This window comes from Prionailurus viverrinus, chromosome C1, assembly GCF_022837055.1.
Source record: "Prionailurus viverrinus isolate Anna chromosome C1, UM_Priviv_1.0, whole genome shotgun sequence".
NCBI lineage: Eukaryota > Metazoa > Chordata > Mammalia > Carnivora > Felidae > Prionailurus > Prionailurus viverrinus.
The window spans coordinates 74,417,343-74,442,733 of NC_062568.1; the positions used below are offsets into that span (position 1 = coordinate 74,417,343).

The 25,391-nt window shown below is 38.7% G+C and overlaps 1 protein-coding gene across 5 annotated transcripts in view; it reads left to right on the forward strand.

The window, feature by feature from the left end:
- The first annotated feature begins 927 nt into the window (after positions 1–927).
- STAM2 (signal transducing adaptor molecule 2) overlaps positions 928–25,391 on the forward strand; it is a 53,249-nt gene continuing 28,785 nt past the window's right edge. The window contains exons 1-5 of one of the 5 annotated variants that reach the window (XM_047871887.1): positions 928–1,136; positions 22,141–22,225; positions 23,573–23,648; positions 23,767–23,865; positions 24,792–24,938. In XM_047871887.1, the coding sequence (XP_047727843.1) occupies positions 1,097–1,136; positions 22,141–22,225; positions 23,573–23,648; positions 23,767–23,865; positions 24,792–24,938 (447 nt within the window). In that variant the 5' untranslated portion in view covers positions 928–1,096. Of the gene's footprint in view, positions 1,137–1,943; positions 1,963–17,622; positions 17,660–22,140; positions 22,226–23,434; positions 23,460–23,572; positions 23,649–23,766; positions 23,866–24,791; positions 24,939–25,391 lie in introns of those variants that run through there. The other 4 variants (XM_047871886.1, XM_047871889.1, XM_047871888.1 and 1 more) reach the window with 4 other exon arrangements.

A 25,391-nucleotide genomic window follows, 5' to 3' on the forward strand; every position in this document is an offset into this window, starting at 1 on the left:
TACTTATTGAGCACCCATTACTTGCCAGACACTGTATTGGATGCTGGGGATAATGCAGTCAACAAAACTGGTAACGAGTTTGTATTCTAAAGAGGAGAGACAGAAAACATAGTAATTACGTAAATTATTAGAAAGTGATAAATGCTACAGAGAAAGAAAGCAGGGGTACGAGGGATAGGGAGTATGTGGTTGGGAAGCATGCTTGCACTTTCACATTCATCTAAGTATCTGGCTGGCTCCTATGGATATTTGAGTTTGTGACCCCTCTATTAGGATCGTAATATACGGTCTTGTGTAAGCTATACACTGACCCTACAAAACTGTCTGCAACTTGAAAACAGGGAGTGTGTGCCTCATTCGTCTTTGGATTCCCAGAGTCAAGGAGTGTGATCACGTGTTCAGAGAACACGATGGAAAGCGGAAAGTTAGGGAGTCCCCCACAGAGCCATAGGTCCACCACCGATTTCCAGGAGGGTTATTCCAGCGGGGGTTAGGCGCGGAGGCTCCATCCATTTCCAGGGCAACGGGACTGTGACGCGAATGCAGCCACTGGTCCGCCCTCGAGGGACTAGGCTGCAGCTTAGGAACGAATTAAATTAGCGAGAACTAGAGACTCCAAAGGCGGAAAATCCGGCAACACCGCGGCCCTCCGGGTGTCGCCGCACGCACAGCGGCTTCCGGGCCTCTAGGGTTGCCCAGTTCTAGGCGCGACAACTTCCGGCCCCGAAGGTCCCCTGCTCCGTGGCTTGCCGGGGTCCTAGCGATGGAAAGGTGGCCGCGGCGGGCGCCTGACCCCCCACGAAAGTCTGGGACAGGGCTGCTGCCTCTTCCTGAGAGGCGGAGGCGACAGGTGCGCTGAAAGAATCCCCGCGCCGGCGGGACCTCGTTCCGGGAGGGGAGTTAGGCCGGAGAGAGGGGGTGGAGTGCGAATCGGCAGCTGGCCTGTCAGGCGGGGGCTGGACAGTGGCGGTGGCGGAAGTGCGAGGACGCGGTCGGAGCGGAGCCGTCTAGGAAGCGGCAGCCGCGGGTCACCCAGCTCGGAGCAGCCGCCGAGCCTCGGCCAGACCACAGCGTTTAGGGCTCGGGCACCGGCAAGATGTCTCTGTTCACTGCAAACCCCTTCGAGCAAGACGTGGGTAAGTGCTGGGCCCGCGCACAGGACGCTGTTTGTCGTGCTAGAAAGTGGGCGGTGGCGACTCCGAGGACTGGAAAGCCAAGCAAAGGGAGAGAAGGGGGCGGCGCCGCTGCCTAGTCGCGGGGACGTTTCAGTGGGGCTACCTTGGCGCGTCGCTGGCAGCCTGGAGAGTACCTCTTACCTGAGATTGGACACCCTGAAAAAGAGGTTATTTCCCTTTGCCAATCGCAGGAATAGGGAAGAGCCTGTGGCTCGCAGGGGACTGGACTAATTAAGCAATTGCGGAGTTTATGATACAAACTTCCTGCTCCCTCTATAGTTGGTTCATTACCGTTCCCCCCCACCCCTCACCCCCGGCTTTGAGATGGTGCAGCGGTGGACAGACCCAGCTGTCTGAGGCAGCGCAGCACTAGGGACCTCGACTTGCCTCCGTTCAATAGGAGAAACCCATTTCACCTCACTCATATACAAACGCATCCAAGCTCTGGTAGCATAGCTTCGGGATTTATTTACAATGCTTGGGAGTGTTACTCTCTATCCATGGACGGCGCAAGTGCTACGAGATGCTGTGTCTTAGGGTATGAAAAGGAAAACCCTAGAATGTCAAAACAGATCAGAACAACTACTATTTTATTTGTTGGAGTTGTAAGAGTGCTGCTGCTGTTTTTAGTGATTGTGGAATGAGAAAAACAGTAAAATAAACTGGCCACGTACACATTTCTGTAGCAGGAGTTAGCAGAACCCTAGGTAGAGTTTTAGGACTTAGTGGAATGGAAAAACCCATGGCTGAAAATTGCCAGTCACATAGAATACAGCACATCAAAGCGGTGAGCCACCTTTTCAGTTACATTTTTCTAATGATGAGTAGACTTAATAGAAAGTGCCCTATTTTGGTGTGTTATGTGATTCCAAAAACATGTTCAAAAGTCAAATACAATGTATGTTAGAACCTTCTTCTATTCCTAGAGACCTAAAAAATTTATGATTATCTTTTGACCCTTATATAGTCTTCAAATATGTATTTCCATAATTTCTTTCAGCTTTTTTCTTGGTGGATTAACACAGGTGACTGGCATAAATCTAGGAACCATCAGGTCGAGGCTCACAGGCTCTGCTTTTAGGAACACCTAAGGACGTCTTCTGTTGTTCCAGTGAGACCTCTCCTTTTTATTGCTTATTTGAAGACTTTCGTTTTGTCTTAGTGAAATAAAACAAGTCAAAATAGAATAAGACAAATTATTTTCTGACTTGAAAATCTGTAGAACTCTTTCTTCAAGGGAAATCTTTCCCGGAAGCCTATTGTTTTCTGTTTGAAAACTGGTAGAAGTGGGCGGAGTTGCTCTGCCTGTTTTGCCTTCCTAACCCTTCCCCTCAGTGACTCTTGATGTCCCTGAATGTCTTAGTGGATCACAGTTTAATGCCCCTGTAGTAAAAGAGGCACTGCTGTTCAAACAAAAACCACTGCTGTGTAGAGAGCATTTCATGGGCAGTGCCACCAACCAGAGCTTCAAGTCCTTGTTAGTTTAAGTATGATTGAAGTCACTGTCCAGAAGTCAGTTTGATAGTAAAAGCAAGTTTGATCAAGGCCCACCGGTAACTTCTGTTAGACAAATGAATGGAATTAGAAGAAAAAGTGGAATGAAATAGGAAGGAGTTTAAATTGCCCTTAACTCTGTATCACAGAAGAAAAGTTATATATCACATTTTTCAGAACTTAAGTCTCTTTTAAATTTGAAATAGTTAAGTAATATAAGAACGTTATTATTTAATTTAAAATGTCTACAGGAATATGTTCCTTTGCAGTGCCATTGCCTTTTCACTTACCCTTTGTGATTCAGTCAGATTTTTTTGTCATTCTTTTGTTCATATTTATTTTCTTTGTCATTCTTTTGTTCACTTTTCATTCAGCACACAGGCATTGAGTGATTACTGCGTTTCCGATTTGTGTTAAGTTCTGGGGACACAAAAATCCCTGCCCTCGAGGAACTCTCAGTCTAATGGAGGATACATACACATATAAAAAGATAATTGTCATATAGCGTGATAAATACAGTGCTAGAAATACACAAGATGCTTTACATTCCTTTTTTCTTTAAAAGTCAACTTCCCTGAAGAGACGGCAAGGACTTTTCAGGCACATGCTTTCTCTGTAGAAAGGTGTTGACATTATTCTCTCTCTCTCCCCCACTCCTTTCCTGACAGCAATTCTGCCTGCAGAATTGTATATGGTCATTTTATAATTAAGGGTTTTTAGAGATGAAACTACATTCCTTTTGTAGGTGCAGTTTCACTGGAGGTTGAGAATTCTTTCTGACATTATTCATGTGGGGAAGAAATTCTTTCCTCAGACCTTGAGAAAAAGCTGTAGTGGGTCAGAATGTCTACGAAGGCATTCATAAGTTGTTGATGGTAAATGACTTGTCAGGTGGAAGCAGGCCAAAGCCTAGGAAGTAAGGATCTTTGGCAGGTTCCTATTTTTTTCTTGGAGTCAGATCCTATAAACCCTGAAGGGTATGTTAGCTGTCATAGCATTAGAGATCTTTAAATATTTTATTGGATTTCTTCAAATCTGCATTTATTTTTTGTTCCGTAAAATTCCTTTGAAGCTGGGCTGAAGAAAAAAATATATCCACACACATGCCACCATCCTCGGTCACCCCCAAGGTGCGTAAGCGTTCTTGAGGAGGAGCCTGGTTGGGGCAGCCATTGTGAGGGAATTCCAAGGGGAGAGTGAAACATGAGGGACAGAGCCACAGTAGGAGGATTGAGTGGTTAGTGTTAAAAAGGAAGATGTCATTTCCTTATATTTTGTACCAATTTTCTCAGTTTCCCTACATTGCTTCCCAAGTCAGGACGTCTGTTCTACTCTCCACGTCTGGTTCTTACTCGGACATCTTCTTCTTGATACTCAAGCCAGACAACCTTTTTCTTTTTTTCTTTTTTTTGCCATTCTTTGCCTTTGTACCATTTACTATTCAGTGATAGCCTTTTTCTTTTCTTTTTTTTATCTTTACTTTTGAGAGAGAGAAAGAGAGAGACAGAGGGAGGGAGGGAGGGGCAGAGAGAGAGGGAGACACAGAATCCGAAGCAGACTCCAGGCTCTGAGCTGTCAGCACAGAGCCTACCGCAGGGCTCAAATTCACGAACCATGAGATCATGACCTGAGCCGAAGTCGGAGACTTAACCGACTGAGCCACCCAGGCACCCCACCTTTTTCTTTTTTCAACAACCTTGGTATTGCCTCCCTTACAGATACACTAACTTGTGTCTCACAAAGCTGAGCTCAAATTCTACCTCTGTAAAATGCTTCTGACACCGTGCATTGAAGGGCGAACTTTCGTCTTAAAAGTAGACTTTTTTAAGTGACATTTGAATGCACATATTGCTGTTTCTTTCATTTGTGTTAGACGAGCTTGACCATGAGGTAACTTGGGCTTTTGGTCATGGAATCTTCTCCAGTGAAGTTTTATAAGAAATGCTTATAGGGGCATCTGGCTGGCTCAGTGGGTGGAGCATGCAACTCTTTATCTGGGGGTCCTGAGTTCAAGCCCCAGGTTGGGCATAGAGCTTACTTTAAAAAAAAAAAAAAAAAAAAAAAAAAAAGAGGGTCGCCTGGGTGGGTCAGTCTGTTAAGCTTCCGACTTCACCTGATCTCACAGTGTGTGATTTTGAGCCCAGCGTTGGGCTCTGTGCTGATAGCTCAGAGCCTGTAGCCTGCTTCAGATTTTGTGTCTCCCTCTCTCTGACCCTCCCCTGGCTCACGCTCTGTCTCTCTCTCTCTCTCTCAAAAATAAACAAACATTAAAAAATTAAAAAAAAAATGTTTACATAAAAAATGGATAGTATTCCTATAATACAATTTACTTAATATGTTCAAATTTATAACATTTACATACTTATTAACATACTTGCTTGAACACAATGAGGTTGCTGTGATCTTTGCAAAAACTTACAATTAAAAATTTTTTTGCTTGTGGATGAGAATGGTAGCTTTAACAGCCAATTTCATTCTGTATTTTGCTTACAGTGTTAAGCTTTCAGATAGTTATAAATTTTAATTAATGTATTTTAACATAAAGTATAGGTTATGACATAAAGTCCTTTTCCTATCAGCCAACTCTGTCCAGCCTAATATTTTATACACTTTTTTTTTTTAAGAAAAATTCCTGATAGAGTTTAATTTCTCTGGTGTATTTAGTAGCTACCTGATCCAATTCTTTTTCCTTCCTTCTCAGAGTTAAACACTCCAAAAAGATATAATATACATACAAATATACTGTATGTATTTTATTTGTTTGTAAATTTTATAAAAAGTGTCATTCTTTGTTATTTGCATTTTGTGAATGCACCTCAGCATTTTTGTCGATTATTTCTGTTGATATTTATTGCTCTACTTCCATTAATTTTAATAGTTGTGTAATATTCCACTGTACAAATGTACCACATTATTTGTTCATTCTCCTATTAATGGACATGAAGTTTTTTCCATTTTTCCTATAGACAACAGTGCAGTAAAGGCTCTTAACTCATGTTTTCTTGTTTACATGAGTGAGAGATTGTCTAGGGATTGTGTCTTGAAGGGGAATGCCTTAATTAAAGTTTAGATAGTGAAAACTTGCAAAATATTAGTGTAGGACTGCCTTTCCAAGTGCTTGTGGGAGATTTTACTCCCACCTGCAGTGGTAGTGAAGTTCGTTCTTGTTCCACATCATTACAAACACTGGGTATTGCCATATTTTTTAAAATTTATTCCCATTTGATGGGTGTGAAATGGGGTAGGCAGTGTTTTCATTTCATTTCAACTTCATTGTTAGTAAAGTTGAGCATCTTTTCATCTATTTTGTGGTTATTCTGTTTTCTATACATTATCTGCTTGTTACTTATTTTTCTGTTGGGTTATTTTTTCTTACTGAGTTTAGAGTTCCTTGTACATTCTCTCCTAATCTTTTGTTGGTTATGTCAGTTGCAGGTGTATATCTCGATTTGTTGTGTTTTATTTTCTGATGTCTTTTATTAAGAAAATCTAAGTTTAATTTTTAAAAAATTTTTTAATGTTTATTTATTATTGAGAGACAGAGAGAGACAGAGCATGAGAGGGGCAGAGAGAGGGAGACACAGAATCTGAAGCAGGCTCCAGGCTCTGAGCTGTCAGCACAGAGCCTGACGTGGGGCTTGAACTCACAAACTATGAGATGATGACCTGAGCTGAAGTTGGACGCTTAACCAACTGAGCCACCCAGGTGCCCTGAAAATCTAAGTTTTAATTTAGTGATACTGTCTGATTTCATTTTTCTTGTTTTTTAAATTTATTGTTGGGGCGCCTGGGTGGCTCAGTCGGTTAAGCGGCCGACTTCGGCTCAGGTCACGATCTCACGATCCGTGAGCTCGAGCCCCGCGTTGGGCTCTGTGCTGACCACTCAGAGCCTGGAGCCTGTTTCAGATTCTGTGTCTCCCTCTCTCTCTGACCCTCCCCTGTTCATGCTCTGTCTCTCTCTGTCTCAAAAATAAATAAACGTTAAAAAAAATAATAATAAAAAAAATAAATTTATTGTTAATTTATTTTAATGTTTATTTATTTTTGAGAGAGAGAGACAGAAAGAGTACAAATGAGGGAGGGGCAGAGACAGAGGGAGACACAGAATCTGAAACAGGTTCTAGGCTCTGAGCTGTCAGCACAGAGCTCCAAGTGGGACTTGAACCCATGGAACCATGAGATCATGACCTGAGCTGAAGTTTGACACTAAGCCACCCAGGTGCCCTCATTTTTCTTATTTGAAGAAAGCCTTCTCAGGGCACCTGGCTGGCTCCATGGGTTAAGCGTGGAACGTCAGCTCAGGTCATGATCTCACGGTTCGTGGGTTCGAGCCCTGCATTGGGCTCTGTGCTGACAGCGCGGAGCCTGCTTCAGATCCTCTGTCTCCCTTTCTCTGCTTCTCCCCTGCTTGCTTTCTCTCTTTCTCTCCTTCTCTCTCAAAAATAAATAATAAACTTTAAAAAAAAAAGAAAGCCTTCTGTACCCTTAGGTTATAAGGATCTTCTCATATTTTTTCTGAAAGTTTAGAGTTTTGATTTTCATAGTTAGGTCTTTAATCCACCTAGACTTGATCTTTGCATAGGATCTGAGGAGGAATTTGGATAATCAGTCTATAGTAGGCAACAATCAGTTGTCTAATCACTACTTATTGCATTGTTTGTCCTTTCCCCATGACTTTGGAAACACTCTCTCCTTACAGTACATTTCCTTTTATGAAGTCTGTGTCTCTGCTTCCTGTCCTTCTACACTATTCTCTATCTATTCTGCACCAATACCACATTGAAATGCCAGTGGCCTTGGGCAAGTTCCTCTGTCTTAGCTGTTTTTGGCCTTTGTTCTTTCATTTGGGTTTATGATCAGAGTGGTGAAATCCTAAAAGGAAATTTCTTTTATGCTCTTAGAATTTAAGAGAAAAGGCATTATAATTTTTGTTTCATGTGAATTGATGATGTTGGTAATTAAAAATAGATGTTTTTATTCCTTACAATAATATTTAGCTCTAAGCTTACTTAGATTATAGTTTGAAAGTAAGGCAAGAGGGCAAGAGAATAATTTTTCTACAAGTGAATGAATATACAACATAATACCATAGAAGTGTTCTTAGGTGGATGTGTTTTGATGCCACTTTTTTTTGTTTAAATGAAAGAAACGTAAAGGTGTTTTGAGTGATAAAAGAGTAGACCTTATTTATAGTGTGTAGTATAGAATATCAAAGTCTGGTTACTTGACAACTGATAATTCTGAGCATCTGTCCCCTAAATATCAAAATAAAACTTAAGGATATGTATTTTTTTTCAAATTTATTTTTTTCCTTCCTTGGTTGCCTTTATCCCCAGATCTAGCCTTTTCCCTCCTGACTCCTTTTGGTTTTTCACTTTGTCTTTTACAAAGTTTTTAAAAATGTTTTTACCTATGGTCTTCTTTCCTATTTCAGATATCTGTCAATCAGCAATATTTGTCAATCCCCATTGCTGAGAATAGTTCTAGAAACCTGAGACATTTTGATGTTGCTCCTCTTTTTCTCGTATCCTTTCCTTTTTAGGGCTGAGTTTCACATTGGCTTATTGGCACCTTCAGTTTTCTTTTGGAGTAATAAATTTTGCTCCCATCTTTTAGACCACCCTTAGCGTTATTTTTTTTAATGGGCGTATATCTGCTGGTGTCTGAAGGATAAGCACCTCTCCTACAACACCCTGTGAACCACTTCTATTTCTTTACCATCGAGGCTTGCTTGTATCAGCCATCACTGTTCCGTTCAAGGAGGATTTTCTTAGTTTCCTCTGGTTAAGGAATGTTGAAAACTGAAGATCCCATGAAGTACTTACAGTTCTGACTGACTTTCAGTGCATCCTCAGAAGTTGTATTTAATAGGTCTTTTATAAAAGTATGAAGAGAAATGAAAAATTGAAAATTTGTATTATGTGTAATATCCCTATTTAATAGTATTTTTAAATGATAGTAATGATATAGGATGAAAAAAACTTGTTTGCTAGTGAAATTTTTATTGTATCTAAAAACTCTCAGACTCTGGTCAGTAAATATTCTTTTATGAAGCATTTATTAATTTTCACATGCAACATGATAATTGTAGTGGCTCAGAATTTAGTTCATTTGAACTAAAAGGGATTTTTTATTGTAATCTGACCAGCTTCTTTTGATTTCATATGTCATGGGATGAATTATCTTAACATTCTTTTCTAAAAACTCTGCTTAAATCTAGCATAGACATGTTTTGGTTTTCCTAGTAGTGCTATGCCCTTGAGGGTGGAAGGGGAAGAACTTTTTTTTTTTTTAACATTATTGCCTAATGAGGCTCTGTTGCTTTACTTGATAGTGAATAAATATTTATTTGTATTTAGTTTAGGGATTGAACCTAAGAAGGTCAGTGTGACACAGAGCAGACATTGTCCTCTGAAAATCAGTGTTTTGTTTTTTTTTTAATGTTTGTTTGTTTGTTTGTTTGTTTAGTTTTGAAAGAACACAAGCTGGGGAAGGGTAGAGAGGGGAGACAGAGGATCCAAAGCAGGCTCTGTGCTAACAGCAGTGAGCCCGATGTGGGGCTTGAACTCAGGAACCGCGAGAGCATGATCTGAGCCAAAGTCGGACACTCAACTGACTGAGCCACCCAGGTGCCCCACATAACATAGTCAGTATTCTGAAGCATGCCATTTATTTATTTTTAGCTCATATGACTTCAATTTCATGTCAGAAATTTGTAACTGGTGGTATACTTTAAGAATTTTAGCCATTCTAGTGTTACCTCACTATTGTATTAATATGCATTTATCTGATGACTATTGATGTTGGACACCTTTGAACATATTTATTTGAGGGGCACCTGGCTGGCTCAGTTGATGAAGCATACGATTGCTGATCTTGGAGTTGTGAGTTCAAGCCCCATGGTGAATGTAGAGCTTACTTAAAAAAATGAATGGGGGCGCCTGGGTGGCGCAGTCGGTTAAGTGTCCGACTTCAGCCAGGTCACGATCTCGCGGTCCGTGAGCTCGAGCCCCGCGTCAGGCTCTGGGCTGATGGCTCGGAGCCTGGAGCCTGTTTCCGACTCTGTGTCTCCCTCTCTCTCTGCCCCTCCCCCGTTCATGCTCTGTCTCTCTCTGTCCCAAAAATAAATAAAAAACGTCGAAAAAAAAATGAATGAATGAATAGCCTCTTTTTTGAAGTATCTGTTTAAGTGTTTCATCTACTTATCTTTTCACAACTCCTCTTTTAAGCATGGCAGCCATCTTAATTTCCATTTTACAAATAAGAACATGATTCAGATTTGTGTCTGAGCTGAGGTGACCTACCTAGAGACCTTAGGCTAGTAAGGTAGTTTCAGAGCTGGGTGTATAGAAGACAGGTCTTAAGTGTTTAATGGGTGATATGTGTACTTCACAGGTGCATACAGAATATGCATGATGATTTCCTTAGTTTGCAGAGGTCATGTGATCCCCTGTCCAGTCTAACTGCTTTTGATTCTCCTCTGCTTATGACGTTTTGGCTACTTCGGAGACTCATTTTTCCTTTTTTCCAGCTTGCACATGAGGTTTCCTGATAGGTCAATTACAATTATGCTTACTACCTTTCTGTTTTCTTCCTTTTTCCCTAATGTAAGTGTGTTTGTGGAAATGAGCATGCCCATTTTGTGGAGTTGGGAGGTGGTGTGGGTCTCATCTGACAGGTTAGAGATGGGACCTTGGAAGTAATAGCCAGTCAGAAAGTGAACTTGCAGGGATATAAAGGTTGGTCTTAGACCTTTTGCCTTTAAAAAAAAATTTTTTTTTTAATGTTTCGTTTGGTTTTGAGAGAGAGACAGAGTGTGAGTGGGGAAAGGGCAGAGAGAGAGGGAGACAAAGGATCCGAAGCAGGGTCCCGACTCAGCTGTCAGCCCAGAGCCCGATGCTGAGCTCGAACCCATGAGCTATGAAATCATGACCTGAGCCTAAGTCACATGCTTAACCAACTGAGCCACACAGGCGCCCAGACCTTTTGCCTTTTTTAACAGATGGTTTGTAATATTAGAAGGCAGTAAAAGGTGATTTTGATGTGGTTTTCCCCCTCCCTAACTTCCTTACGTGCCTAACTCACCTAACTCTTCCTAGTCCCCCCCAAAAATGTTAGTGGTAACACGTGAAATCGAAAGAGTGGCAGTCACTCTTCTAAGTATTCTACCAGAGCAAGAAGCTATAAATATATTGCATTTTTAGATGATGTGGCTGTAGATTAGATGATACTGGATGATCCTTTCCTTATAAATAAGACTGGAATTTGTGTTTGTCCTATTCAGTATGTTTAAAATATTCGTATATAGGGAAACCGAAAATTAACTTGTTGGGAAGAGCTACGTTAGCAGTTTTGAACAAAAATTGCACTCAAGAGGCAGTTTGTTTAATATTTACACTAGAGAGGATACTCTGAGCTAGACTTCCCAAATTGAAATCCCTGTTTTACTACTTATTAGTTGTGTGATCTTGTGTTACTTTTCTGTGTATGTTTCCTCATCTACAATATGGGGAATCCTTACTTCGTTGGATTGAAGTGTAACTGGTTTAGTATATGTAAAATGTTTTGAAGCTGTTACTTCTTAATTAAATTACCAGGGCGCCTAGGTGGCTCAGTGGGTTAAGCGGCCAACTTCAGCTCAGGTCATGATCTTACAGGCTGTGGGCTCGAGCCCTACATCAGGTTCTATGCTGACAGCTTACAGCATGGACCCTGCTTCTGATTCTGTCTGTCTGTCTGTCTGTCTGTCTGTCTCTCTCTCTCTCTCCCCCCCTCCCCTGCTTGTTCTCTGTCTCTCTCTCTCAAAAATAATAAACATTAAAAAAAATTATTACCTATCATTCAGCACTCAGAGTGGTAAGTAGGTTTTCATTTTAGAAGATAATGAACAGTGTATGTTTTTAAATGTTTATGTATTTTGAGAGAGAGCGAGTGAGCGTGTTCGCTCACATGCAAGTGGGGGAAGGGCAGAGAGAGGGATGGAGAGGGAGAGAGAATCCCCAGCAGGCTTCATGCTGTCAGAACAGAGCCTAATGTGGAGCCTGATGTCAGGCTCTATCTCAGGAACCATGAGATCATGACCTGAGCTGATACCACGAGTGGGATGCTTAACTGATGGAGTCACTCCCCATGAACAGTGTATTTTAAGGTAAAATTTATATTACTGCTTTCCCCAGAGTAAACTGAAGATTTACAGCAATGAAATATACCCAAACAAATCAAGACATTAAATGAGGAGTAAATGAGAAAATGTATGTTAAACCCAAGTATTGTAGAATGCTAAGTATGGGTGTTATTGAAGTCAGAGAAAGAGGTGAAATATTTATAAACGTCAGGTTGAGGCTTTGGGCATTTAAATATTTTTAGTGTAAATTTACACAAAAATTGTATGGTCTGGAAACTTAATAACAAGTATATATTGTTATTTTAATCATTAAACATGTATGATTTATTTTATTTTTTAAAGTTTATTATTTTGAGAGAGAGAGAGTGCGAGCAGAGAAGGGGCAGAGAGAGAGACGGGGCGAGAGAGAATCCCAAGTAGCCTCTCAGCACAGAGCCTGACTCAGGGCTCAACCTCACAAACCATGAGATCATGACCTGAGCTGAGATGGAGTCGGATGCTTAACTGAGCCACCCAGGTGCCCCATGATTTATTTACAAACTAGAAAGAATTGCCTCTACTATATTTTCAGTAATTATTTAGTTCATAATGAATTGGTCCAAAGAAAGAACATGTTTATATCTTTAGTAAAAGATGTCAGCTGTGGTTTCCTGTTACAAACCAAAAATGAATTCTATTCATTTACTTTCCATTTTCCAGTTTATTTTTGCTATTGAAAAAAAGTTTTTTCCAGTTTTCTCCTATTCTCCTACTACAATTTTAAGGTATAAAAATAATTAGTCTTTTTCTTACTAATACATAAAAAACAAATTTTGTCTACCTTCTAAGCATTGCTTTAGTTATGTCCCAAGATACTGATATGTCATATCCTATTTATAACAAGTTTTTGTATTGCTTTGTTACAGTCTTAATTATTTATATGCCTCATTGTTAATTTCCATCTGGTTGGGTATTACATTTGGTCTAATAAAAAAAACATTGTATTTAGAGAATATATTATGTATATTGTCCTAGATTATTTCTAGGTTTTGATAGTTCATGCACATTTGAGGAAAGATTTAAACTTGGCTTTCTTTAATGTACAGGTAGGCCTCACTTTACATAGTTCCAATATGCATGAATCTAGTTATCATGTTTTAACTAAGTAACATCAAACACCAACAATAAGCCTTGTAATACTCTGAGCATAGAACCTAGCCAAGGCTGCATAGATTTTAACTGTACGACTATGAACTAATAATGGGTGTTTTAAACTACTAATTTGCAGTAATTGGTTACATAGCAAGTTTTAAAAAATCAATATATGGAGACTGTTCAGTTAAAAAAATTTTTTTTATTCTTCAAATTTGATAACTGCTATTGATTTTTCTTCACATTCACTGTTTCTGTGGTCTCCATTCTGCTTTTAAGCCCATCTGGTGAATTTTTTGGTTGATATTGTACCTTTTAGTTCCACAAATTCAATTTTATAGTTTCCTTTTCCCTGCTGAGCACTCACCAGCCTTTGGTTTAAGTTCTTGGTAACACCTGCTTTAAAGTACTTTTTTCTTTTGCTATTTCTGATATTTCAGTTATGTTATTATTTCTTTTTATTGATTACTTTTATCTTGATTATGGGATACTTTCTCGTATACTGGTAATTTTTTATATTATGCTGTTCACTATGATTATTCTTTGCAAGGAGGCTAGGTTATGTTGTCTTCCTTTAAAGAGTCTTGAGTTTTTTCTGTCAGGTAATTATGTTATTAGAGGATCGTTTTGGTTTTCTTTGTGTGACAGGTCTGTTTTGATATTTAATTAAATTATAGGGGGCCTTTATTCTCTTTTGGTGTTTCAGTTGAATGCCTGAAATGTTCTCTGTAGTCTAGTTAGGTGGAGTATTAGTCTGCTTGGGCTGCCATAACAAATTACCTTGGACTAGGTGAATTGAACAACAAATTTATTTTCTCACAGTTCGGGAAATTGGGAAGTCCAAGAGCAAGGTCCCAGCATGGTTGGTGTCTGGTGAGGTGTCTCTACCCTTGGGTTGCAGATGGCTACCTTTTCATTGTGTGCTTGCATGACCTCTTCTTGGCGCATGTATGGAGAGAGAGAGAGGTAGTGAGCTCTGTGTTCTCTTCTTATTAGGATACTAATCCTATTGGATCCAGAGCCTATCCTTATGACCTCATTTAACCTTTAGAGGTTTATTCTCCAAATACAGCAACACTGTGGGTTAGGGCTTCAATATCTGAATTTTGTGGGAACACAAACAAGAACTGCAAAGACTCCCTGCACTGCACAGCCTTTCAGCCCCATAGTCGGTGATCTCTGCTAGACTTCTTAGAGACTCAAGTAGCCTAGCCCTTGACGGAGGACCCATGGTAAGTCCCTGTGCTCAGAAATTTGGTCTGTTGCTCTACTTGGGCTAGTTCTCCTTGTGTTGGGACAGGAAAGTATTCCCAGGCAAAAACTAGGGACATTATGGGGCTTACTTCACATTTCCCTTCCCTCAAAGATCTCAGACCTGCACTGCCTGTTATTCATTTCCTGAACACAATTGCATTATATATTGTGGCCTGTTTTGTTCTTGTTTTTGGTAGAATAGCAAATCTGATAGTGGACACTCTGCCATGGTTGGAGGCAGACCAGTTGTGAGTTTTTATTTGCAAACATAGTAGGAGGAACCTTATAAATCTCTTCTGAGCATTTTTCTTGTATATAGTTAAATTTTAAAAATTACTGGTAGAGCCTATTTCATTAAAAGTTTTCTGGGTAGACTTGAATTCTTTTTAAAGTTTTATGCTAAACACAATGCACTGTGTAGAGGGGGCGCCTTTTTGTTCTTTATAGGTATTGACGGACGAAATATGATATTGTTAGAATCTTTCTGAAATATTTCAGGATATTTGAGGCTTTCTATATACAATAAGCAAAACCTGGTGATGAAACATTATGACTTACACCCACCAAACCCTGGAAATTTAGAATTTAGGCCGCAGGAGGGCTTTTTAAACTCTCTCCCACTCTATGCATTTGACACAGGATAATGTGAAGTATGCCCCCAACACTGGGCAAAGTGACAGTGCTATAAAAGAATGGTTCCTTAATTATAATATTTAAAATTTTTTCCAGGAGTTTAAAATGCTCCTAAGTACATAATTTGACTGTTACTTAGTTCACTTGAAAAATGAAATCCTTTTTGGCAGACCATTATAAAGTCTTCAGATTTTATACTTTTTTAAAAGAGTGAGCCCTGTATTTGTAGACCATAAACTATGCTGGATAGAATATTCAAATCAGGACTTTTGCATTTTCTATAAAAATAAAATAAAAAACACTGTTTAGATATACTTAAAATTGTTGGAATGGTTTTTGGTAGGTATTAAACAGATTTCACATTTAATTGTGTATCACAGGACTGAAATTGAAAAAATAATCATTAAAAGTCGAGTAATCAATAATGGGTAGGTTATTAGATGGTCTCAAATCAGATTCAACTCTTTGTATGCATATGTGTACTGACAAAATTTGGTAAGTGATGATGCGTGGCTTCTCATATCAAAGAGGAAATGATAGATTCTTAGATGTTAGAACTACTGACAAATAATTAGTAAAAATATTTTTCTATCCTTGCTTCTTTCCATGTACCAAATGAAATTCCAGAGAGACTAAAGATTTACCTATTAATGAGAAATAATACATATATAAAAGAGAATATAGCTTAATGTCGAATCATCAGGTAGTTCTAAACACTGTATCAAATGATAGTATGAAAAGGAGTGTTAGATCTGTACAGCAAAAACAAAACCCTGTCATAAGCAAAGAGAAGGATGAGCATGAGACTGGCAAGTCATGTATAATAAATGTGATTTGCTTTTCAGACTCCATTGAAGTCACCTGTATTATCACAGCACAGGAAGCCCTTTGCCTCCTTCTTGAGACAGTCCCTTCCCTACTTACCTTGGCTTTTGGTTAAGACTCCCAAAAAGACTCCCAAAAAGACTGTCATTCCTCTTTAGTAAACAAGCAGAGAACTGGAACCTCATAAGCCCACTAGTGCTATTGCCTTTTACTGCCACATGGTGTTGCTAGTGAAGTTTGATCCTGTATAGCCCCTTTGGATGTTTGCTCAGCAAACTAGCTGGCCAGAAGCTCTTGCTAGTCCAAAACTTTGTGCACACTTTAGAAAGACCACAGTGGGCATCATTGTACCCACAGTAATAGGATATGGAGGAGCAACCAGCATCATTCAATTTATTTATTAAACCAGAATTTACTGAGTATCTACTGTGTGCTTCAGACTGTTCCATGCACTAGAAATAATAGTGAACAAAACAAAAATTCCTGCCATCATGGAGCTTACCTTCATTATTGGGGTTGAGGAGAGGAAGAGAGGTCGGGTGGAGACATATGAAAGACAAAGTATGCTGAAGGGCCTCTGTGTGAAATCCTGACCACTTTTAATTATCTTATATTTCTTCTATGTGGGGCATCAGTATGAGTGATACCAGTGAGTATAAGAGAGGTTGAGTACGTGGTGGATTTAAAATCACGGTGTATTGGGACGCCTGGGGAGGAGGGTTCAGTCGGTTGAGCGTCCAACTCTTGATTTTGGCTCAGGTCATGATCTCATGTTTTGTGAGATGAAGCCCCACATTGGGCTCCACACTTGGGTTTCTTTCTCTTCCTCTCTCTCTTCCCCTCCCCACTCATGAGCCCATGTGCACATGCTCTCTCTTTCAAAATAAATACATAAACTTAAAAAAAATAGTAAAAAACAATGCACTTAAGGCAGAGAAAGCATTTAAAAAAAATCAATGTGTTGATTGTATAGGTATTTTGTGGCCACTCTGTATATATGGTACATCACACTGTTATTTAAAAATATTGTTATAGGTGTATAATTATGAACATAGGTGTTTATATAAGTAGAAATGCAAGTTAGCAAATAATACATTTAATATGATCACAAGTATTAGTGAGGAATACTTTTTCTCTACCTCTGAGGTTTCCTTGCTGAGAAGGGAATTCCGTTAGTGTTCACCCTGAGTCTGCTCTGGCTCCCTTAGTCATTTCAACCTTGATGTAATGACTTATCTGACTGGTAAATTTGAGACTAGTTGGCCCAGTGGATGCACTTCATTGATGTGTCAGAGCTAGCGAGTCTTTCCACAGCCATCGAGTGATTTCTCATCTCCTCCATGGAATAAGTTGTGCAGAGGCTTATCCTGCAGGGAGCAGTCTGTGCCTGTTTAGTGCTAAGACATGCTCTCCTCTGAGGTTCACAATTAGCAAGCCCATTTGTCTAATAAACCTACAGCATCTGTTAGTAATAGCAATGATATTTTATTCTTTGTTTCTCAACTTGTTCATAACTTTGGCATGGAAGGAGGTATCAGCTTTTGGGTGCTCTTTTTGGAGGCACCTCATACATACAATTCTATTTTATTTAGTTTTACATATATTTTTATTTTTCCATATTCATGTAGAAAAATGTCTGGAAAGATAAGCATCATGGTTTCAAAAGAGGTTGGTAGAAGTTTTTTTTCTTGTCTGTACTTTTGAATTCACCGAATTCATTAGATGTGGGAAAGAAAAGAAAAAAAGTAAGAAAACATTTAAAAATTTAAAAAATGTATGCAATAAAATAGAATGAAATGAAGAAAGTAAACCACAAAAAATGTTTTAAAAAGTTAAAATAGTAAAAAAATAAAATAAAAATTAAAAAAACCCCAGAAAATAAAAATAAATTTTTCTCTTTCTGTATCCAAGAATAAGAAAAGAACAAAGATAAGAAATGAATAGATGGACCCGTGAACAGAATGAAATCCGAATGAAATTACATCTAGTTTCCCCTGGAAGTCAACTGTGAAGCACTAAGCAGGTGGAGAGACTTGTGGTGGTCCTCTAGGGCCTGAGCTTGGTTGGCGCAGTTGGACGGGGCTTGGCGTAACAGCTGTTCTCCACTAGATGGTGCTGCTTAGCTTACTGAGGTGGATTGGTGTGGTGTGCATGCAGGTGTGTGTGCATGCTTGGGAGAGGTGAAAATGGCATCACCCAGCTTCCCAGTCTCTGGTACCAGAATAATTGCGCTCAGCAATTGTGACCGGCAATCAAGCACCCCTCCTTTGTCTTCAGCTTCTATTCACTCCCCACATCTATGCTGTCGGCTTCCAAGCTGTCAGCCTGGCAGCAGCACCTCCCTCCTGAATTATATCTCATATGCGGCTGTTCCCAAACCCCTCACTTCTGAGAGCCCTGTGGTTTGGACTGACTCCAGCACTCTGGGGAGGGTCTTGCCGAGCAGTGGTTGGGTCCTGGCTCACCCCTGGGAATGTTTGTGCGGTCACTGTTGCAGAGGTTCCAAGATTGTGGCTGGGTGCCTGCTTGCCCCAGAAAAAGTTTGTGCGATTGCCCGGCAGCAGAGGTTCAGAGATTATGGCAAAACAACACACAGCCGGCACCGGGTTTCACCACACCCTTGCGTCTTTGTTCCAATATGAGCACATGTGGCTGTTCTCCAGGTAGGGTCCACTGGGATCTTTCCCTGTGAGGAGGCCATATGGCCTCTACCAAATGCCCTCCTAGCAGAGGAACCGCTGCTTGTGTGGCCCACGGACCCCTCAGATCTCACTGCCTGCTCCTGGGAATTTGCCCTTCCCACCAGGGCACTGCTAGATACTGAGCTACAGAATTTCTGACTCTGCTGTCCTCTGTTTATAGAGTCCTAATGGAATTGAAGCCTCTTTCTCCCTTTCTTGTTCAGTCTGTGTGGGTGTTTCCACTCTTTCTCTTTCTCTCCACCTACTTCTGGGGAGAGTGCTTCTCACGCACTCTCCCCTCCTTTCTCTGTCCCCTCTCCGCAAAAACAGCTCCCTACCCCCTGTGGCTTTTCTCTCCTCCATTTCACCTCTCTGAGATCTGTATCTGCCGAGTTCTATGGCTCAAGTTATGCAGATTGTTGTGTTCATCCTCAGATCAATTTTCTAGGTGTGCAAAATGGTTTGGTGCTGATCTAGCTGCATTTCAGGGATGAGAGAAGCCGGGAACTTCCATGCTGCTCTGCCATCTTGGCCCCCTGAATTTATTAGATAGGAAATAAAAAAATTGTTAAGGGGCGTCTGGGTGGCTGAGTCAGTTGAGCGCCCAACTCTTGATTTCAGCTCAGATCACGAGCTGCAGGGCGGGGAATTGAGCACTGCGTTGGGCTCCGTGCTGAGTGGAGCCTCCTTAAGATTCTCTCTCTCTCTCTCTCTCTCTCTCTCTCTCTCTCTCTCTTCTTCCTCTTGTGCTTGTACTTGTGCTTGTACTCTCTCTCTAAAAAAGAAAAGAAAAAAGAAAAGAAAAGAAAAAAGAAAAGAAAAAAGAAGTGGTTAAATATTTTAAACCTCTAAAATATACAGCCTGGTCTGACTTCCCATGTAGAAGAATTAGTCATCTTTGTACAAGGACAAAAGCTGGACGCGAATAGTTTCCATGTCATAGCCTAGTGTTTGAGTCTAGAACTTATACTAGGCAAAAATCTATTACATTTCTTAAATCTCTGGCTTGTCACTTTATTACACTTGTCACAATAATTGCTTTCCATCCATTATAATAGTGTGAAGCAGTTTGCATGGTTTTTAAAAGTGAGTTCTGGCATTTAACTGAGGTTAACTAGATTCTGTATTTTTCTCTCCTACTTGTAAAGTATAGCTGTTTGCTAAGCCTGTTTATTTTTTGGCTTTTATTATTCCTTTTAAAAAAGGAACAGCTCTAGAATTCTACCATCCTTCCTGCTTATCACCGTGATAAGTCCATATGAATATAGTACTCAGGTTTGACCATATTTGAAATTATGTGTTTATTAAAAGAGATTAGATTTAAAAATATTGCTAAAGTCATAATTTTTATATCCTTATCCCTCTATATTAGCAGAAAAGAAGTATCTCCTGATTTTGAAATTTTGTAAAAGTCAATCAAGTAAAAATGCAACATATTTCAGTGATGATACTCTCATCATGCTTTTTAACAGTTCACTTTTTAATTGTTATTTTGATTATGAAATACTTCAGACCACAAAAACATGCTGAGAATAAAATAATCTCTAGATGTTTCATGTACAACTTAATAAATAAAATTTTGTAAATACAAGTAAGCCCCTGTGTACCCAGTTTTGATCCCTCATCCTAGTTTGCTAGGATGAGGGATAGTTTGGTATTTATAATTCTTATGTGTATGCTATAAATATTTTTACTACCTATGTATGTATCACTAAAGACTATAGTGTATTTTTAATGTTTTACAACCTTATATGAAACATTCATATATTGCTAGTGAGAATGTAAAATGGAACAACTGCTTTGGAAAACTTTTGCCAGTTCCTAAAAAAGTTAAATACAGTATTTTTTTTACCATATAACGCAGCACTTTTCTTAGGTACATACCAAAGAGAGAGGTATAAACCACACAAAACTTGCACAGAGATGTTCATAGTAGCATTGCACTACTCATAGCCAAAAAGTTAAAAAAAAATAAAACCAAACAATGACCAAATATTCAACTGGTGAATGGATAAATACAATGAGGTAGATCTACAAATGGAATATTATTCAGTCATAAAAATAACTGAAGTACTGATGCATACTTCAGCATAGATGAACTTGAAAACGTTATACTAAATGAAAGAAGCTAGTCACAAAAGACCATGTATGATTTTATTTATATGAGAAATACAGATTAGGCAAATTTATAGAGATATGAAGTAGACTAGTGGTTATCTAGGGTGGGGATTATGGGGGGAGATTGGGCTGTGACTGCCAATGGGTATGGACTTCTTTTTAGGGTGGTGAAATGTTCTAGAATTAGATAATAGTGATAGTTGCACAACTCTGAATACACTAAAAAAATCAAATGGTACACGTTAAATTGGGTGAGTTGTATTGTGATGTGAACTGTATCTCAGTAAAGCTGTTTAGAAAGTTTATTGTGAATGTCATATATTCTGCCATTAGCTTTTTAAACTCAGTATAAACCAAATCATTATATTTTGGGATTTATACATTTTTTGAACATTTAGTTATATATAACTCAATTTTCATATTCTGTTGTATGAATTTACTGTTATTTTATTAATCATTTTCCTCTTTTGCCCTTTAAAAACAATGCTTTTGTTGGGTACCCAGGTAGCTCAGTTGGTTAAGTTTCTAACTTTGGCTCAGGTCATGATCTCATGAACCATGAGATGAGCCCCATGTTGGGGGCTCCATGCTGTGAGTGCTGAACCTGCTTGGAATTCTCTCCCTCTCTCTCTGCCCTTCCTCTGTGCCCTCTGTCTTTCTTTCTCTCTCAAAAATAAGCTTTAGGGGCGCCTGGGTGGCTCAGTCGGTTAAGCGGCCGACTTTGGCTCAGGTCATGATCTCGCAGTCCGTGAGTTTGAGCCCCGCGTCGGGCTCTGTGCTGACCGCTCAGAGCCTGGAGCCTGTTTCAGATTCTGTGTCTCCCTCTCTCTGACCCTCCCCTGTTCATGCTCTGTTCTCCCTGTCTCAAAAATAAATAAAACGTTAAAAAAATTTTTTTTAAATAAAAAAATAAGCTTTAAAAAAATCCTATCAAATTCTAATTTGAAAGAAAGCCTTAAAAATATATATCATCATATAAGAAAATGTGGATTACTGTTCACTATTTGCAAAAGCATTGGTTTTTAAAAAAATTTTTTTTCAATGTTTATTTTTGAGAGAAAGAGAGGGTGGGTAAGGGGCAGAGAGGGAGGAAGACACAGAATCCGAAGCAGGCTCCAGGCTCTGAGCTGTCAGCACAGAGCCTGACGCGGTGCTCCAACTCACAAACCATGAGATGATGACCTGAGCTGAAGTTGAACGCTTAACTGGACATTTAACCGACTGAGCCACCCAGGAGCCCCAAAGCGTTGTTGTTGTTGTTGTTGTTGTTGTTGTTGTTGTTGTTGTTTTTAATGTTTGTTTATTTTTGAGAGAGCATTAGAGAGAGGGGGACAGAGAATCCAAAGCGGGCTCTGTGCTGACAGCACATCTTGTGAACCGTGAGATCATGACCTGAGCCAAAATCAAGAATCAGACTTTTAACTGACTGAGCCATCCAGGCGCCCCTAGAATTTTATAGAATTATTGCTGATTTGTAACTTATTTAGTATTATTTCACTGTTTAGAAGAAATTTTATTGGTGTACCTTAGAACATTTAATTCATATAGCTATACAATTTAAAGTTGAAAATACTTTATCTTCTGAAATTTTTCTGTAGTTCTTTTATATTTGGCAGAAGAAAAGGTTTTAACTACTGTGCCTTTTTTGGTATTTTATTGTTAATTGAGACATGTCCTAATTTTTGTGTGTGCTGATATTTTATAGAAAAAGCCACAAATGAGTACAACACTACAGAAGATTGGAGTCTTATTATGGACATATGTGACAAAGTTGGGAGCACTCCTAATGGGTAAGATGCCCAGACATGCATGGTGAATGTCTAGGAGCTTAATTACCTGTCTCTTTGCCTGATACAACTTTGAGAGGAAAATGGGATTTTACTGTTTACTTTTGGGGGACAAAAGTAAAGAGATCCTGGTGGCCAGATTTATGGGACTAACCTTATCATGAAAGAACAAATGGAAAAGAGTTCAACTGAAAACCTGAGACATATTAAAATATGTAATTAGGGCTTTTACACAATAGGAACACGTGTTAACAATGAAAGTTGTTTAGGGAATTCCCCTGTAACTTAGACATGTATGGGAGCCTTTTAATAAAGTAGATAAATATAATAATATAGTAGGTAATATACTGAAAAAGCTCTTTGATAATGAATAGATGAAAATAATAATATGAAAAAGTGAATATAAAAAAGTGCTTTTGGGAGAGAATGCAATAAGTAAGCTGAACTGATCTATATTTTAGAAGTTTAGCAGACTGATGAAAGTATTTGTTTTAACATTACAACTTTTCAAAGTACCTTCATACATGTTTATACTGAAAACTTTGAAGACTATGTCTCGGTAATTTTTTTTATGATAAGAATTTGTTGTCTGAACACTATACCTGTCTTGAAGAAAAAAGGTAATTTATATGACATAGTTTTTTTGTGTTGATCTTTTGGAAATGATTTGGCTCTTGATTGGGGAATATACAACATTTATAGCAAGCTCCTTTTTTTTTTTGAGTCCTGCAGTTCTATGAACGAAAGATTGTGTAGAATCATTTTACAGATTTAATCCTTTAATGAAATGAAGTTTGCAGGATGTTATTTATTTACTCATTTACTTAACGTTATTTTGAGAGAGAGAAAGAGAGAGAGCCTGTGCGCACGTGTATGCAAGCAAGCAGGGGAGGACAGTGCTAAATCACTGGAAGGCATTGGTAAATATTAAGGCACAGGAAAGTGGACAGTGGAAAATATTTTTTGGGGACAAAGTTTTTATTTAAATTCCAGTTATTTAATACACAGTGTAATACTAGTTTATGGTGTACAATTTAGGAAATATTTTTTTAATGTTTGAGAGAGAGAGCACATGCACACATGGGGGAGGGGCAGAGAAAAAGGAGTGAGAATCCCAAACATGCTCCAGGGAGCTGTTAGCATGGAGTCTGATATGGGGCTTGATGTCACAAACCGTGAGATTATGACCTGGGCTGAAATCCAAAGAGTCAGAAGTTTAACTGACTGAGCCACCCAGGTGCCCTTGCAGGATTTTATTTTTAAATTTAAAGTTATTTGGTAGGCCTTATATTTTTATTGTTTAAGTTGAAATTCTGAATAAATCCTTAACCTTCTTCATTTTTTTCTTAGAGCAAAAGATTGCCTAAAAGCCATAATGAAAAGGGTAAATCATAAGGTTCCTCATGTTGCTCTGCAGGCGTTAACTGTAAGTAAAAGTCATGTCATTTATTATTTGACCCAAATTTTAAATGTGTATTTATTTCAGTAAGTTAAATAAGATAATATCTCAACATTTGTATATTGATTTTTATTTTAATTAATAGCTTCTTGGGGCTTGTGTGGCAAACTGTGGAAAGATATTTCATTTAGAAGTATGTTCCCGTGATTTTGCAACAGAAGTACGTGCTGTGATAAAAAATAAGGTAAATTTTAAAAAGAGAAGAATTTAAGTCATTAAAAAGTGCATATACTGTATGTCATTTTAACTCCATATAGCGTTAATAAAATTGTTATAAATGAAATAATTTTCAGATAAGTTTGAGATGAAATAAACTTCCTTTTCTAAAACTTGATGTTTTCATTTGAAGCACCAAAACCTGTTTTTCTTCCCAAAACATATATACTAGTGATAATAGCTCTTCTTTATTGAGAGTTAGTAAGCAGTCACTGCTCTAAGAATTTTACATATACTATCTTGTTTAATGCTCTTAATAACTTTAAGTTAGAGTCTCTTGTCATTCCTTTTTTATCAATACAGAAACTGAGCCTTAGAGAGAAGTTGAGTAACTTGTCCTAGGTCATGTGACTAGTAAGTAGCACAGCTGAGGTTCAGATCTAGGTTTCCGTACCTTCAAAGTCCAAACTACCACTATCCTGTCCAGATTCACATTAGAGATAACAAGCAAAGGGGGTCTTTACTTTAGAGCAGGGCCGGGACGGGGGACGGGGGTTGTTTTCACAATAGGGTTTGTTATTGATATCCTTGGGATAGAAATTCTGAAGCACCGTTCTCTTGCTATTAGTAAAATTCCAGAATTTTAGTTTGGTTGATATAAAAAGCTTAGTCTAATGTTGAGCATATTAAGAAAACAAGAAATAACCTCTGAATATAAAAAATCTGTTGTCATTATAGTAAGAGTTAGAAATTGATGTTTAAAAGGTAATTTTACAAGAAATAACTCTATCTTAAAGCAAAAATAGGCATTTACCAAGTACTCATGTAGGCTGAGGATTGCTGGACTTTCGTTGATGTTTAATTTTGGTGGTAATTCTCTTTGTTAAATGTTTCAAGTTCTTTAACCATTACTTAGCCATAGTTTTATTTCTTTCTTTGCATTGCCCTTAAAAGGCTCATCCTAAAGTGTGTGAAAAACTGAAATCTTTAATGGTGGAGTGGTCAGAAGAATTTCAGAAGGATCCTCAGTTTAGTCTAATATCTGCAACTATTAAATCTATGAAAGAAGAAGGAATTACTTTTCCTCCAGCAGGTTCTCAGGTAAGAGATTCACTTACACCCATGGTTGATCTTATACTATTTTGAAGGTACGTATCATATATAAAGGCTTAATCTGTCTTAATCATCATTTCCCACCTCCACTCTCCAGGTGCCTATCTGAAATAGCGCCTTATATTAGTAGATGTTCTAATTGTTGAGTGAATTTCTTTTTTTGTTTTAAGTTTATTATTTTGAGAGAGAGGGAAAGAGAGAATCCCAAGCAGGCTTATCACTGTCAGTACAGAGCTCAGTGTGGGGTCAAACTCATAAACCGTGAGATCATGACCTGATCCGAAACCATGACCCAGCTGCTTAACAGACTGAGCCATCTAGGCGCCCCTCTTGAGTGAATGTCTTATACTTATCAGAACTTTGAAAAGTGAATCAGCCATAAATAATCTGTTTAATGCTACTCTAAGTCTAGAGTCATGCAAAAGGCATATATGTATGAGG